The 16079-nt window shown below is 37.3% G+C and overlaps 1 protein-coding gene across 2 annotated transcripts; it reads left to right on the top strand.

Moving 5' to 3' along the window:
* The first annotated feature begins 4342 nt into the window (after positions 1-4342).
* Positions 4343-9276, top strand: LOC115713013 (cyclase-associated protein 1). Of its 2 annotated transcripts, none has more exons than XM_061114265.1 (10): positions 4343-4755; positions 5626-5794; positions 5932-5996; positions 7299-7611; positions 7706-7853; positions 7942-8051; positions 8139-8194; positions 8281-8337; positions 8431-8574; positions 8868-9276. In XM_061114265.1, exons 1-10 carry the CDS (start codon positions 4498-4500, stop codon positions 8952-8954), a joined length of 1407 nt encoding a protein of 468 aa, XP_060970248.1. In that variant the 5' UTR covers positions 4343-4497; the 3' UTR covers positions 8955-9276. The 2 variants fall into 2 exon arrangements, with proteins under 2 accessions (XP_060970248.1, XP_030497338.2); XM_030641478.2 differs by having other exon boundaries at positions 4344-4770.
* The last annotated feature ends 6803 nt before the right edge of the window (positions 9277-16079 follow it).

Raw genomic sequence — 16079 nt, 5'->3', positions numbered from 1 at the left:
ACAAAGAATACAATGATTCTTCTCTTAGAGCTCTTACAATGAAATCTCTGAGTGTACTCTCTTAGATAATTCTTTCGACCCTCTACCCAGTGAGAATAGATCACTATTTATAGGGCTATGTGCTTGCGGGAAGGTTTTCCTTTTGTTTACAATGTCTATAATTGGTAAGATTACACATTACATATATAGAGTACACTGATTGAGGAATTTGGACAGCTTGCCATATCTCTGTGATACGATCCCAGATTTATAGGGATTGCTTTTGTGCTTCACGATGCAAATGTTGAAGTTGCTAAGTGTTGATAAGTTGTTCGGATTGTCCACTGCTCGGTTGGGAGGACCTCATCCGTACAGGTATACACGGTGCTCGACTCGGAACATCTCCTTCGGGCAGATATGGGCAATCACTTCCACATGTCACCAGCATGAAATGCCACGTCAGAGTGTGAAAATTGGGATAAGAATATTGATGCTGAAATTTGGACACAAATCTCTGAGCTAAACCCACTCACTAGATTAGCGAGAATGAATTATAAGTAAAGTATATGTATGAGAGACACAAGGAATTTATAGTAGTTCACTCCCTGTATCGCGACAGCAATGGAGCTACGTCTACTTTTGGACAATAGAAAAATGGTTAATTTTGGACACCCTAATTTCTAGAGAGAGATGCTCTAACCTTATGACTATTTTTCTGAACTTAGAAAATGAGCTAGTGGAGCTCTCCTTTTATAGGGGAAAGAAATCCTATTAAATGGCAATAAAATAATCCAAAAAATATGGAAAAATATATTTAGGTTATTTTCGCCCATAGATGGTGATGTAACGGTGGAATTAACTATAGAAGTCGGTCGTCAATTTTTAGAGCTTGAGTCACGTCTGTGGGACCCGCTTCGGGTAAGCTGTAGCTTAAATTCATAACTCTCTTGGGGTAAAATTTGGAGTCGATAACTTCAGAATTGAGATTGAAATGTGAGACATGACTAATATTAAAATAGCTTTGAAATGCAAGTTAAATTGCGTCAAAGATCAATATTGAGCGAGTTATAACCATTCTACTGAAGGTTATTCTGGGCCCAACGCCCAGGTTGACATCCAGTGCCAAGGTTGTCATGTGATGTTAACCTGGATGTTGGGTGAGTGGGAAAATGCGATGGGATGTGTTTTTTGATGCCTAAGTGATATTTCGACATCACTTAGTCCATTTATGTGTTTTGACGAAGCTGGTTACCAGTTCTTGGAAATGTTGCTGTTTTGTGGAATTGGGAGACACGAAACTACTAGTTTCCAAGTAAATCAACTTTATCGAAAAATTAAAATTATGAAGTTGTAAATTTGACTTTTCTGACTTAATGGCTCTCAGTTATGATGAAAAACTAAACAAATGGTTGAGACAGAATCAAAATCAAATTAGCAGAATCCAATGCATTAGGCCATTTATCAACATGAGCATTGGGTGCTTATTTCAGAGCTTCCAGGATGTCGTTTTGATATTTCCAAGGTTCTAGAATTTGCGGGCGAGGTCTCCTACCCAATTTTTGACCATTCTGGAGAGAATTCTTAGAGTAGAATTGGCATTTGAGTGAACAAAACTAGCGCACCAGTTTGATTATCAACCTGGGCGTTGGGCCTAGCACCAGGTCAACCTGGGCGTTGGGCCTAGCACCAGGTCAACCTGGGCACTGAGCTCAGTTTTGATGCCCTTGGGATTGTTATTTTTTCCTCAAGTTTACTTACATCTTTATTATTTTTGATGATGGAAAAAATGTCAGGACACTTTTTTTAGAAAATTGATTGGAAACACTATTGTCAACTTGGGCGCTATGCCTAGTGCCTAGTGTCAATCTGGATGCTGGGTCTAGTTTCAGGCCACCTGAAAGTTCCATTTGGTCCTTAGAAATAGTTGAATATTAATCTTTAATTAAAACGGAGAATATAAATGGAAGACTTTTTTTGAAAAACTCATCGAAATTGGCCCAGTTTGACAAAATGTCAACCTGGGCGCAATGCTAGCACCAAGTGTAAACCTGGGCATTGGTCCCTTGTTTTGGCACCCATGTTGGGGTGTTTTCTTTCCTGAAAGCACTTGTTTTCCCTGTTTTTGATGGAGACAAAGAAGATGCACGAGTCAGATTTTTCGATCTGATGCTTGGAAGTGGCATAGGTTGACAGATTGTCAACCTAGGCATTGGGGGTCCCCAGGCACTAAGTGTTTGGGTGCTCATAAATGAAAGTTCTCCGAATCTGATTCTAATGCCTCAAATATGTTCATGGTATGTCTAATTCATGTACCAATACAAATTTTGACCCATTTGCAGTAAGACGGTCCCAGAATTTGAAACCCTAGTTGGGGTCATCAACTTGGGCGCTAGGTGAAACCATAGGTGCCTAGGTTGATTTTCGAGGTGCTAATTCGTGTATTTTTAACTCCTGGGGCCTGGTCTTAGTTGTTTCATGTGTCCATAGTACAAAATACTTAAAGATAGTGAGTTGGAAATGACTTATCGAAATTCGAACACCCATTCAGAGTTCTTAGAGTCAACCTAGAAGTAGGGCTAGGGACTCCTCCCAGTTTGACCGCTATGACTCAAGACTACTCAACTCCGAGATATTATCTTTCTTGCCACATGTCAAATATTATTGTCCACGTCACAAGAGAAAATTTTCGGGTTAACAAGGATAATGGATCTCCTTGTTTGAGAGCACACCATGGGACAAAGGTGCCAACAAGATTTATTGATCATCACCTTGATTTCTTTGGCACCGACACACCTCTGAGATGAAATCCCACTATATTTTATTGTAAGTTTTTCCAAATCTAACTTGATATCATAAATCTTGACTTTCCTTTTTTCTTGCTCATAGAGTAAACAATTTTTGTGGCTATCATAGTCTTTTTAGCAATAAATCAGGCTTGAACAGAGAGTTGCTTGATTTAGTAAGATAAGCTTTGAAAGCAAGGTATTAAATTAAGTAGCTAAAAATTTAGAAATGCATTTATAGGAGACGTTAAATAAAACTATATATTAATTAAAAAGCATTTAGTGAGATAGTAGTATCTTTTTCTAAAATGAGCATTAGGTTAGTTGCATTAATAAATTTAACCAGTTGAAAAAAAGTAATCATATCCAATAAATTACATCCATATCACCATCTTTGTCCCTTCCCATACAATAAAATATTATTTTAATTAGATAATAGGATAAATAAAACCATACTTACTCCTAATAGATGAGCTAAAATACTCCCATCTTTCTAAAGAAAAAATTATAATTTTGAGGTCAATTAAAACTTAGCTACTATATATATTTTTTAGCTCAATAAATAGTACTTAACTAAATATAGAAATTATTATTCATTAAACTAAAAATATTTTATTATTTTCTATTTAACTTTTTTACATATGTGTATGTTGTATTATTATATTTTTTTTATTAAAGATATAATATTTAAATAATATTAAAAAAGAAATAAAAAAAATTGATAGATGGTGTAATGTAAAAGTGTAAGAGATAAAATAAAAAAAAATATACCATTTTAGACTTTGTGTTTTGTAAAATTTACTAATTGGACAGTCTGTTTTATTAAATGACAAAATAGACCATATATTTTCCAAAATTAAAAATAGGACACTGAGCTCAATTTTCAAAAATTTTATGTTTTTAATATAACCAACTTTAAGACAATTTCTAACATGAACATAAATAGAAAATGTACCCAGTTTTGTCATTATATCTCTAAATCAAAATATTATTATGTTTTATTTGGACAAAACATGAGTTCGGCATCCTATTTGTATAATTTTAAAAAATGTAGAGTCTATTTTGTCATTAAACAAAACATATTATTAATTTTTGTAAAATATAAGGTTCAAAATAGTATTTTTTTTTTAAAAAAAAAATTTACTGTACAGAATAAGTAAAAAAAGAGTGCTCTTATTTTGCCACTTAAAGACAAACTAATTTGCCTTTACAATTATTCCATGACTAAAATTAGGGATCAACTATTACTAATTTTATGTTGTTCATTTATTTTTCACTAATTATGTTATTTTTAATAATTTCTTAACAGATCAATGATCCATGAAGATTTTTTTTTATCATGAATTGAAGATTGAGAGGCACGTTAAGTGTGGAGCAAAAAGAGAAGCCAATTGGGTCGCACGATACATCTGATGCGATCCACCCCACTCAAGCGGAGCCGGCTCCACGATACACAAGTTGTCCTATGTTCGTACAGATGTTCCACTGTGCAAGAGTCAAGACCAGCCAAGATTGTTTCTCCTTCCGCCACGTGTCCCCATAGATTAGACTCCTACAAAACAACACATTATAGTGATACACACATTTACCCCCGCAAATTTTTCTCCTTATCGACTTTCGGCGTCACGCAAATAAAACTAAAATAAAATAAAATAGCAAAACGAAAAGAGAAGAAGGCATTATTAAAAACACTGAGACAGATCTGAATAGACACATAGATTGTGGTTTGGGAGCTATGGAAGAGAAGTTGGTACAGAGATTGGAATCGGCGGTGGTCCGCTTAGAGGCGCTCTCCACTGGTTTCACTGCCAGGAGCTTGCCGGAGATTGGTGACGACGCGCCGCTTGATCCCTCGATTTTGGCCTTCGACGACCTCTTGGGCCAGTACTTGGCTAGGGTCTCGGCTGCTGCAGAGAAGATTGGGGGCCAGGTCCTTGAGGTTACCGCAATTCTTCAAGAAGCTTTTACTGTTCTTAGGGAGCTGCTTGTCAAGGTCAAGCAAACTCAGGTTCATGAATCTTCTTTTTTCTTTCCAATTACAGTTCCACCTTAAATGTGATGTTTTCGATCTAGATTTGTTTTTGTTTTTTGTTGCTTTTGAATTAGCAGATTTTGCATTGGAGATTCGGACATAATGTTGGCCGAAATTATATCATTTTTTTTAATATTAAAAAGAATGTTTTATGTGCTTTTGATATTGAGCTGTAAACAATATCTGTTGGATAGATTGATGACCGCTTCTGAGAATGACCATTTCAAAATAGGTAACGTTTTATTTGTACTCTACTATATTGGTGGACGGAATTGTATCGATGTTTGTGCTTGGATCTGAAAACATTTGATAATATATGGGTCTATTTTCTTCTAAGTTGGTTGGAGATTGAGGTGGATTTGCTACATTTTATGTATGTTAATCAATTTATTGATCAAACAATTATCGGCCCAATGTTTTGTTACGCCTTGCTGTTAAAGAAGAATTTGTAACCTCTACATTTGTTGTTCTGCTCTAGTTTTAGGAATAAACTTTATATTTGAGCTCTGCTCTAGTTTCAACACGGTGGGTTTTTCATTTTCTATGTTTTGCTGTTACTTGATTATGGGTTCTTTAAGGTAATCATTATCCTCAATTTAACTATGTTTGTCTGTTTCTGAATGATCTATTTTTTTTTTTTTGAATGATCTATTTGGTTAATACTAATACGTAAAGAAATTTTTTTGTCAGTAATGGCTTAGTGAAATTGAAGATGCAAATTCAAATAAAAGAAGAGTGTCATTGTCATTTTCTACATGGATGCAACTGTTTTTGGTGCTCTTTTCTGAAAATGGATTGTTGTCTCAAATGTGTTTTGTTTGCTTTTTGCAGAAACCAGACCTTGCAGGATTGGCTGAATTTCTCAAACCATTGAACGAAGTAATCTCGAAAGCAAACAAATTGGCAGAAGGGAGGCGGTCTGATTTTTTTAACCACTTGAAGGCTGCTGTTGATAGTCTCTCTGCTTTAGCTTGGATTGCATACACGGGAAAAGAATGTGGTAAGTAATATGCAAAATGTTTATAAAGAGCTAATGCATCTTAAAAGAATGGAAAAGTAGTTAAGCTGATCCTGTCATATTTATTTAATTTTAATTTCTTTTTGTAAAGATTATTCTAATTAATTCTACTTCTATAGGAATGAGCATGCCTATAGCGCATGTCGAAGAGAGTTGGCAGATGGCTGAATTTTACAACAACAAGGTATTCACAAAATTTGTGTAATATGCCATATTCTTTCATGATAGAAGTTAATATGAGTTTTATGTTAAAAAAATATATGAGTTTTATGTTTAAAAAAAAGTCACCACAAAAGAAAGCAAAATGCTGAAAGTTTAGGTTAATTTCATGTCTGTTAACGTAACACTTTTGATGTTTACTAGTTTAACATCATTGTTGCATGCCTTATTTTCTTTACAACATATTAGTCCCACAATTTGTTTCTTTTGTACAAAAATTCAAGGCTATGTCATCTAGATAAAATGATTCTGTATTCAACTATTAAAAGACAAGCATAGTTCCTAGCCCCCCCCCCAAAAAAAAAAATACAAGCAAAGTTCTCTTTTGAAAGAAAAGACCAGCAAAGTTTATGATTACTTGAAATGATAATTTTCTTTTGTTCTGTTTTGAAGAGCCATCTGAATTTGAGAATGTTTACCCTTAAAGCATCTTCAGTAATAACAATTATCCAAGTACAAACTGAATATCTACACTAGATTATTATCAAATTAACAATCGAATTTATTCAGACTGATAAGATCCTACGATTGGATCAAATTGAATTTAGCGAAGTTGGTCAGAAATTACACCCTAGTACCCTACAGTAACAGATGTTGGAGAAATCTGATAGCTCTCCAATAGAGCACCAGCTTGAAACCTTATATTTTTTTTTTTTGGATATCCCCTAAACTTTTGCTAACCTTTTGTCCCCTCAAAACACAAATTACAATCAACCCAAATCAAACTAATTACCAGCAAAGAAATCACGATGCTAATAGAGATATATGCAGAAAACTTCCAAGCACCTCTATGTTGCACTTGGTACTAAGATCTTGCTAATTGGCCATTTCTGTCCAGCTGTTGCTAATTGGCCATCTTAGTTCTCACACATGTGAAGCATATTGTGGGTTATCATAGCTCTTTACTAAGTTGTTTGTTCAGTCTGAAACTGCACATCTACCTGATCTTTGGTAATGTTTTAGAGGTGAATTAAAACAAAAAGGTCCTATCCCAAAGTAAATGCAGAAGCACTTTGAGCATTTGTGACACGTGACATTTTTAATGTATAGTCTTCATCATGCCACTAAGGCTAGCTCGGTGATGAGGAACGGTAGGGGTAAGGTAGAGGTCTCATGTTTGGACCTGGGACCTCTCCATTATTTGAGTAGTAATGGTACCATCTGTGTACTAAACTCTTCAAAAGAAAAAGAAAAATAAATGTGTAGTAGTGCTTCATCATCGACAATATTTATGTGACTATACATTAACATGGCATTTCTAATTCAGATTCTTGTAGAGTACAAAAGTAAAGACCCAAACCATGTAGAATGGGCCAAAGCCCTGAAGGAGCTCTATTTGCCTGGTTTGAGGGACTATGTTAAGAGTAATTATCCTTTGGGTCCAGTTTGGAGTTCTACTGGGAAAGCAGTCACTGCTGCTCCACCAAAAGCTCCTAGACCCAGTGCTCCTGCCCCTCCTCCTCCTCCACCAGCATCTCTTTTTACATCTGAATCTTCTCAGCCATCATCATCAACAGGTTACAAGCAAGGGATGTCTGCTGTCTTCCAAGAAATTAATTCTGGGAAGCCTAAGACGTCTGGTATTTTTTCTTTTTTGTTACGTTTTTTTTGCCTCTTTTTTATTTATTAAGTTTGCTTTAGGTATGTATTGGCCTGATTGCTATTTGTTTGTAGGTTTGAGAAAGGTTACTGATGATATGAAGACGAAGAATCGTGCAGAGAGAACTGGAGTTGTTGGTTCTAGTGAAAAAGAGACTCGTACCAGTGCACCTTCATTTTCTAAGGCAGGGCCCCCAAAGCTAGAACTTCAAATGGGTCGTAAGTGAGTATTATTACATCTGCATGGGGATTTAATTTGTATAGGGATGATGCCAGTTTGTGATGTTTTCAAATGGATGTTTATTTTGCAGGTGGGTTGTTGAGAATCAAATTGGAAAGAAAAGCTTAGTGATCGATGACTGTGATGCAAAACAATCTGTATATATTTTTGGATGCAAAGACTCTGTTTTGCAGGTTCAAGGTAATGTATGTGTATTTTGCACGGTTTTATAGTTTCTATCTTTCATAAGAAGTCACATTTAGTTTATCACGATTTCTCATTGTGCAGGTAAAGTAAATAACATCACTGTTGACAAATGTACTAAGATGGGAGTTGTGTTTAGGGTAAGTAGAATATCATTTGTGCAAGAAACAATCTGTTGTGATGTGGAATATATTCTTATCAAATGCTTTTTTTCCTATAAATACAGGATGTTGTAGCTGCTTTTGAGATTGTAAACTGCAATGGGGTGGAGGTGCAATGTCAGGTATTCATTTATGCTATGTTGAGAATCAGTTGCAAGTATATTCTAAAAATGTTAATAAATGAATTTTCTTATATATATATTTATGCTCTGTAGGGATCAGCTCCAACAATTTCAGTTGACAATACAGCAGGCTGCCAATTATATCTAAGCAAAGAATCTCTTGGGGTATCAATAACAACTGCGAAGTCGAGTGAGATCAATGTATTGGTTCCTGGTTCTGAGCCGGATGGTGATTGGGTATGTTTCTTGTTTTGTGTGACATTCTAATATCTTGTTTTTGACTACTTGATGGATTTTGTAGCGGTATCCTATAGTCTAATTGGAATATTTTCTTTGATTCTAGAATATATGACCCTGATGCTTTTATGTTTCTTAACATTCATGAAATACTCTTCTTCATGCTTTAAATGGCCAAACACACATACATATATACATTTTTTTTCCAGGAACCGGAATGCATTTATGGTAATGCTAAATCTTATTCATGCACCAGTTTCTATCATGTGGCTTATCATTTTCTGCTCTTGCAGGGAGAACACTCGTTGCCACAACAGTTTGTTCATATATTTAAGGATGGTCACTTTGAGACTACTCCTGTCTCCCACTCTGGAGGGTAATTGGTACTTATTTCAGTTGCCAATTGCGTATATTGTTTTTCTCTCATATTCATTTGGGCTGTGGTTACTGGTTGCGATTCGTGTCTTCTGTTCTTTATTTAATTCGGTATGGCTTATAATGGGTGATGCATTCACTTTGGTTTCATTCTTGGCAACCTTGTGAGTTTGATAAACATTGGGAATTTTCAGCATGATTTTTCTTCTTTCTCGACAGTTTTTTTTTTTTTGAGTCTCCGAGTGAGATTGTAACAGCTATCAAGCTGTAAAGAGCCATATATGTTTTTTTTTGTTGGTGCACGAAGAGCCATATATGTTCTTGTAATGTGCTGCTATCAATTTTTTTTTTTTTTTATAATTTATTTATATCCATTTTGCACTTGTATTTGAATATTTGAAGATGAAAGTAATGGTTTTGAAGCTGTTATTTTCTTTGAAGTGACGCTCGTTTTGCAAAACGATTTTTAAGAATGTGTTTTTGAGTGTAGATAATATTGACTGTATCTTGTTTATGGTATTTGTGGTTACATTTTCAAGAGTTGAAGAGTGCTTGGAATTCTTTTGCTTATAGAGTAGATGTAGTAAAAATGTTTGGTAGGTATATCTTTAAATTAATAGTTGCAGTGTTAAATTGCACTACATAGTACATACATTTCCTCTTCAACATTCCTACTCATATGGAATCATATAAGTTAATCCAGTGACAACTGACCGATTTAATTACAACCGACCGCCAAATATTGAATATTCAATTGGGATCGGATCAGATTGGATGTTATTTTTGAATATCCAATTAGATCGAATTAAATGTTGGATGGGGTGTCTAAAAATCAAATACATTTAACATGCAATCGAACTAATTAGTGTTTTCATTTAGTTTAGATGAGTAATTAGAGTTTATATTGTTACACGTAAAATATATATGTATATATAAAAATAAACATTAAAAGTTTATTCTTTTTTTCTTGGATTGGATGGATCTAATCCAATTTAATACATACTGGACTTAAAATATTAGATGGATTCGATCCGATTCAGAAAATACTAGGTCTAAAATATTAAATAAACTCAAATAGAACTAATAAATATGTATAAAATATATTTAATGGACATAACCGATCCAATCTAACATCTAATGGATGTTAGATCGATTGGATAATTGAAAATAATTAGATCGGATCGGTTGGTAAAATCTAGCATTCAATGTATAATTAAATCGAATCTGGATAGGCCTAAAAATATTGGATGTGGTCCAATGAACAACTTTATCTACTCAAATTGAGATAATGAGCTAAATGATCTCTTAAATGTGGAGAAATATAGTTTATTGTCTAGGAAGAATAATGTTACACATTATTTTTCAAGTGTTCAACATTAAATTGACACAGTGCTCTATTGTTGCCCTGTTTTTGTCTCAATATACGTGGTAGTCTTATGATTGACCACGTGGCAAATAAGTCTTAAGATCAGAAAGTGTTTAAGAATGTCTTAAGCAAACTTGTCCGGATTATCCAAGAGGTCCCTCCGGGAGATACAGCTAGGTCTGGAGGGAGAGACATTTGTTCTTCTCCAGGAGCTAGGTAAAGCTTTGTAGACTGGGCCCAAGGCCCCTGCGGCATGGAGGAAGCATCTGCAGATGAATCTGGAAAGACATGTCAGACACATCAAGCCTAATCTTCGGCGATTACACCTTAACCGAGGGGGTTAGTGACGATACATAATGAATTGTCACGCCAATCAGGAAGGATAAAGGCTTTTCTCACCTAACACCTAGAGAAATTCTATGTAACCTACTGTGTAGACATGCATACCCTATTGTTCGAATCTAGGAACTTGTGCTAACCAAAGGTGAACAGTTACGACAATAGTGACCTTTTAGCTTTCTTCATAAGGCTATAAATACCCCTAATCACATTCTAAGAAGAGGATCGAAAAAATGATGAAAAATATTCCCTGCAAAGAAACACCACTATATTAAATATCAGTAACTCGTGGACTAAGGCTCATTAATGTCCCAACCACGTAAAATTACTTGCATTAACTCTATTCTAATAATTTATTTCATTAATTAGTTGCCGAAAATTTCGGTCAACATTTTGGTGCTTTCATTGAGAGCTGTTGAAGGCCCTACAGATAAATAATAATATACACATATTAAAAGGGAATTTCCATTACGATGGTGGAGACTAGAACCCATGCAAGTCATTCTCGTCCACCTCAAGGTCCTAGTGGGCTAGATGATGAAGTAGCTTCGCGAATAGATACGGAGGTAGAAGAGCAAGACGGAACAAATGATATAGAATATGATGAAAACCAAGAAGAGTACGACGCCTATGCTGATGTCAGTTACACCAAACTCATGGCCTTAAGGCAGAAAGCCGTCGACCATGAAGCCGAGTTGGCAGAACAAAAAGACCAGAACAGGAAGATACAAGAAATAATGGTCGATATGCAAAAGGCTATGGAAATAGCGGACATCCACGTGCATCCGAACGCCAAGCCCATTGGACCAAACAAAATGAGAGAAGAGTTTTTGCCAAACAATCAAAGGCATAAAAATTGAGAGCCAAGCCCTATTCGATATTTCTCATAAGGCTCTCCAAAGATGAACCCCACATCCTTCCCCGAAAGAAACAAGAAGGCTCAGGATTTTCAAAAAGTTCGCTCTAATTTCCCAAAAGGAAAAGGTCTGTAGAGGGGCAAGATCCCATGGGAGAATGCTGGCCCTTAGGACCGGGAGACCGAAAGAGCGTATCGTGCACCAAGAACTGGGAGAGAGGGGGAAAAACCGCAAAAACTCTCCTATTGATTTGAGAAAAAAACTCAACGCCAAGCACGGTGATCTTAGGAATTTATTGGAGAAGAAGAAACAAGCAATACCAGTCTTGGAAGGCGCTCTAAATGAGGGAATCCTGGCTGAGCTCGCTATCCTCCAAAAGGATATAGCTAAAGTTTCTTGAAGACAAAAGGAAGATGATTTGGAGTCTGATTGTGAGGACTGGGAGCCTTGCGCTAGAAACATCTTTGAAGCAGAGCTCCCAAAGAATTTTAAAATGCCTAAAATGATGATGTATGTAGAAGACACAAACCCTAGTGACCACTTGTCACGGTTTAACCGTGTAATGACAGTCAGTCATGATGCAAAGTGTTTGTGTTTCTTGCTGACGTTAGGAGGGTCCGCTGAGGAGTAGTTTACGAAGTTAGATACAAAATCTATAGATTGTTGGAACAAACTACAAGTCAGTTTTTGAAGGCAATTCGTAGCAGCCAGGAAAATAAACCTTAAAGTTGGCGCTTTGACCAACATCAAGCAATTACCGGTTGAGACCCTGAAAAACTTAATAAAAATATTTAAGGAAGAAGCTTCCAAAATTAAAGTGGATGATGGACAAGAGTTGGCGTTACTTCAAGCGAGAATTCGGACGGGAACCCCTTTCTAAAATGAGCTCCAGCATGAAGGGGCCCCAAGCCTTCAGGACTCTCAGAAGAGGGTTCAAAAGTACATCAACTTAGAAGAAACACAGATAACAACTTTTAGAGGATATTACCCGACCGGTGGGCTAGGGTATGCCCCAAGAACATAATTTTTGAGAGTTACTCTTCCAGTTGCGCCTCAAACAAGCAAAGTACCTAGTGTACAATTTTTAGCAACACTGGGATATACTCACAATCTTGCTCTCGCTCCAGCTCAGTCTAGTTTCTGAGCACTAGGGGTAACCTGACCTGTAGAGTAAGTTCGCAATATCCTACTCAGTTTGTGCCTCCTACAGCAAGTGCGGCAGATGCTCTTCAAATCTCTCAAAGCAAGAGATCTTCAAAAGGGATCACGCGAGAGACAAAAGAAAGGTTACACCTCTCAGTTACATAGTATACCAATTTAATGGACACTCAGGAACGAGTATACTTGGCCACGTGGCAAAACACATATTACCGGAGACCTTCTCCTCTATACGGAGATAGCTCCCGGAGAGATCCTAACAAAACGTGTGAATATCACTATGACATTGGCCATACTACCAATGAGTGTATGAATTTGAAAGGCAAAATTGAGAGCCTAATTAGGCTAGATCACATGTATCTGTGGATCAAAGATAGATTGCCACACATGAATGGTGGACAAGTCGGAACACCAACGCCTCTAGGATCACCAACTTAGGTCCCAGATGTACAAGTACCTCCGGGAGTTCTTCTCCATCACCCGACACCTGGACATCCCATAAGGCCAAATGGAAGGGTGGCCATGATCTTAGGAGGACCACACATCGGAGGAACCACATGGAATGAGTTGAAGCGTTATGCCAAAAGCCTTGGACCACAATGGAGAAATATGGGAAGTTAACCAGCTCCCAGCGCAAAGACCATGACTTATGGACCAACCCATTACCTTTACGGTGGAAGATGCGAAGCCGGTACGTTTTTCGCATTATGATCCTTTGACTCCTATTGCCAACAAGGTTGTCACCCGAATTTTTTGTAGATAATAGAAGTTCGACGAATCTTCTGTTCAAGGATGTTTTCATTGCCATCAGACTCACTAAGCAAGATTTTTCCCCAAGTGATTCACAACTCACGGGATTTAATGGGACCACCCTTGTTCCCATGGGAAAGGTAAGACTCCCTATAACTTTGTGTTCGGACACCCCCCCTAAGCACGTTCAAGTACTGCACCTTTGTGGTGTAGACTGCCCCACAACTTACAATGCAATTTGGGACGTTCGACTTCGGTAGTTTTCAGAGCTATTACTTCCATCAGGAACCTATGCCTCAAGTTCCCCACACAAGTGACGGGAATAGGAACTATCTGTGGGAATCAAGGAGAAGCAAGAAAGTGTTATAGTGTGGCTGTGCAGCAAGCCATTTTTATGGTTCAGGAAACCGGCAAAGTACTCTTGCCCGAAAGTCAAGATGAATTGGGTCCTCGCATTGGCTCTGAAACTGCATTAGAGCCTATGGAGGAGATTTAGGAGGTGGGGATTTGTGATCAAGATCCAACCAAAGTTATCCGCTTAGGAAAAGGATTGGGCCTTGACGAAAGGAGTGAAATCATAACCACCATCAAAGAATCAGTAGATGTCTTTGTATGGTGCCATGGAGATATGATTAGAATAAGCCCACATGTCATCACTCATGTTTTGAACATTAACAAGGATATGCTTCCGGTACAGAAAAAGAGGCATCCCTTGGATTCGGTCAAGTCATAAGCTTTAGAAAAGGAGGTGGATAAAATTCTATCGAAGACTTTTATCCGAGACGTATACTACCCAGAATGGCTGGCTAATCCAGTTTTAGTACCAAAACCAAATGGGACATGACGAATATGCATTGATTTTACAGATCTAAATTAAGCCTGTCCAAAAGACTGCTTCCCGTTGCCCAGGATTGACCAAATGGTGGATTTCACCTTCGGTTTCAAGCTATTATCTTTTATGGACGCATACTCAGGTTAAAACCAAATCAAAATGCATGTGGTGGACCATGAATGTACCAGCTTCAGAACCGACAAGGGGGTATACTGCTACTTAGTCATGCCCTTCAGATTAAAGAATGCAGGAGGCACATATCAGCGTATGGTAAACCGGATGTTAAAAAATCTCTTGGGAAGGAATATGAAAGTCTATGTGGATGATATGTTAGTCAAATCCCAGACAAGAAAGGGTCATTCAGAAGATCTCAAGAATGTTTTGAGGTGGTAAGGAAGTATGGGATGAAGCTCAATCCCAAAAAATGCACCTTTGGCGTCAAATTGGGGAAGTTTCTGGGATTTATAGTAAGTTAGTGAGGAATAGAGGAAAATTCAAAGAAAATACAAGTTTTGCTAGATATACCCTCCCCAACAAAGCATAAAGAGGTATAGAGCCTGACCGGGAAGATAGCCGCCCTGAGCCCCTTCATCATCCGATCTACTAACAAGTGTATTCCATAATTCAATATCTTGAAGAAAAGTAAAAAATTTGAATGGTCTAAGGAATACGAGGAAGCATTCAAAAAATTGAAAGAATATATGGCCAAACCACCAGTGTTGTCCAAACAAGTTCACGGGGAGGACCTGTACTTATACTTAGCCATCTCCAAGAATGCAGTTAGTGCTGTATTAGTCCGAGAGGAAGAAAAAGTTCGCACCCAGTGTATTATGTCTGTAAACGAATGATAGGGGCTAAAATTCGATACCCTTTGATCGAAAAGTTGGCTTTCTGCCTCCTAATTGCATTGAGAAAGATGAGGCCGTATTTTCAAGCACATACAATCAAAGTTTTCACTAACCACCCACTCAGCAAGTCCTTCAGAAACTAGAAGCCTCTAGGAGGCTCCTCAAATGGGCGATGGAACTCAGCTAGTTCGACATACAGTTCATTCCTCGCATCTCAATTAAAGGACAAGCCCTCGCATATTTTATGGTTGAGTGCAACGAAATAGAAGCCGTCGCTAATTTGCATGATCTGGTTATTCCTACTTGAAAGGTAAATGTCTATGGCGCGTCAAACGAGAATGGATCTTGGGCAGGAGTAGCAATGATATCTCCTCACAGAGTGAGACTCTAGGCTACCTTGAGGTTCATGTTTCTCACCTCCAACAATGATGCTGAGTATGAAGCCTTGCTAGCGGGCTTAAGGTTAGCCAAAACAGTAGGGGCTTACAAGATAGAGGTATTTAGTGACTCCCAGTTTGTTGTGAACCATGTTGGGAGAATATCAGAGTCGAGGAGAAAAGATGGCTACCTATGTCTCGACTGCAAGAGAATTACTGCAGGAATTCAAAAGCTACAAGATTGAGCAAATTCTTCGAGAAAAGAGTGTTCATGCAGACTACTTGGCCAAGTTAGCTTCGGATTGCGAAGTAGAAAAATTGGGGGTAGTTCCTGTTGAGTATCTCACTGAGCCAAGCATCACACCCAAAGCGAAGATTGCGACTAATGAACAAATATCCAGTTGGATGAATCTAATTATCAAGTATTTAACAAAAGAAGAATTACCTCAAGACAGAGCAGTATCCAGAAGGATACAATACCAAGCCCCCCATTAGCTCATGATCGATGGTGTCCTTTATCGAAGAGCCTTTAGCATTTCGTACCTAAGGTCTGTGTCTGTAATATCCTAAAAATTATGATTTTGTTAAATTAAACATATTTTA

The sequence above is a fragment of the Cannabis sativa genome, chromosome 4, assembly GCF_029168945.1.
Source record: "Cannabis sativa cultivar Pink pepper isolate KNU-18-1 chromosome 4, ASM2916894v1, whole genome shotgun sequence".
Taxonomy (NCBI): Eukaryota; Viridiplantae; Streptophyta; class Magnoliopsida; order Rosales; family Cannabaceae; genus Cannabis; species Cannabis sativa.
Note: the sequence above shows the minus strand (reverse complement) of the source record. Positions and strands in the feature narration are given on the sequence as shown.

Bases quoted from the DNA above. Each gene is read 5' to 3' on its own strand.
- LOC115713013 (XM_030641478.2), top strand. From the start codon at position 4,498: ATGGAAGAGAAGTTGGTACAGAGATTGGAATCGGCGGTGGTCCGCTTA. The intron at 7,854-7,941 runs GTGAGTATTATT...TTTATTTTGCAG, and splicing joins GAACTTCAAATGGGTCGTAA to GTGGGTTGTTGAGAATCAAA. The intron at 8,338-8,430 runs GTATTCATTTAT...TATGCTCTGTAG, and splicing joins GGGTGGAGGTGCAATGTCAG to GGATCAGCTCCAACAATTTC.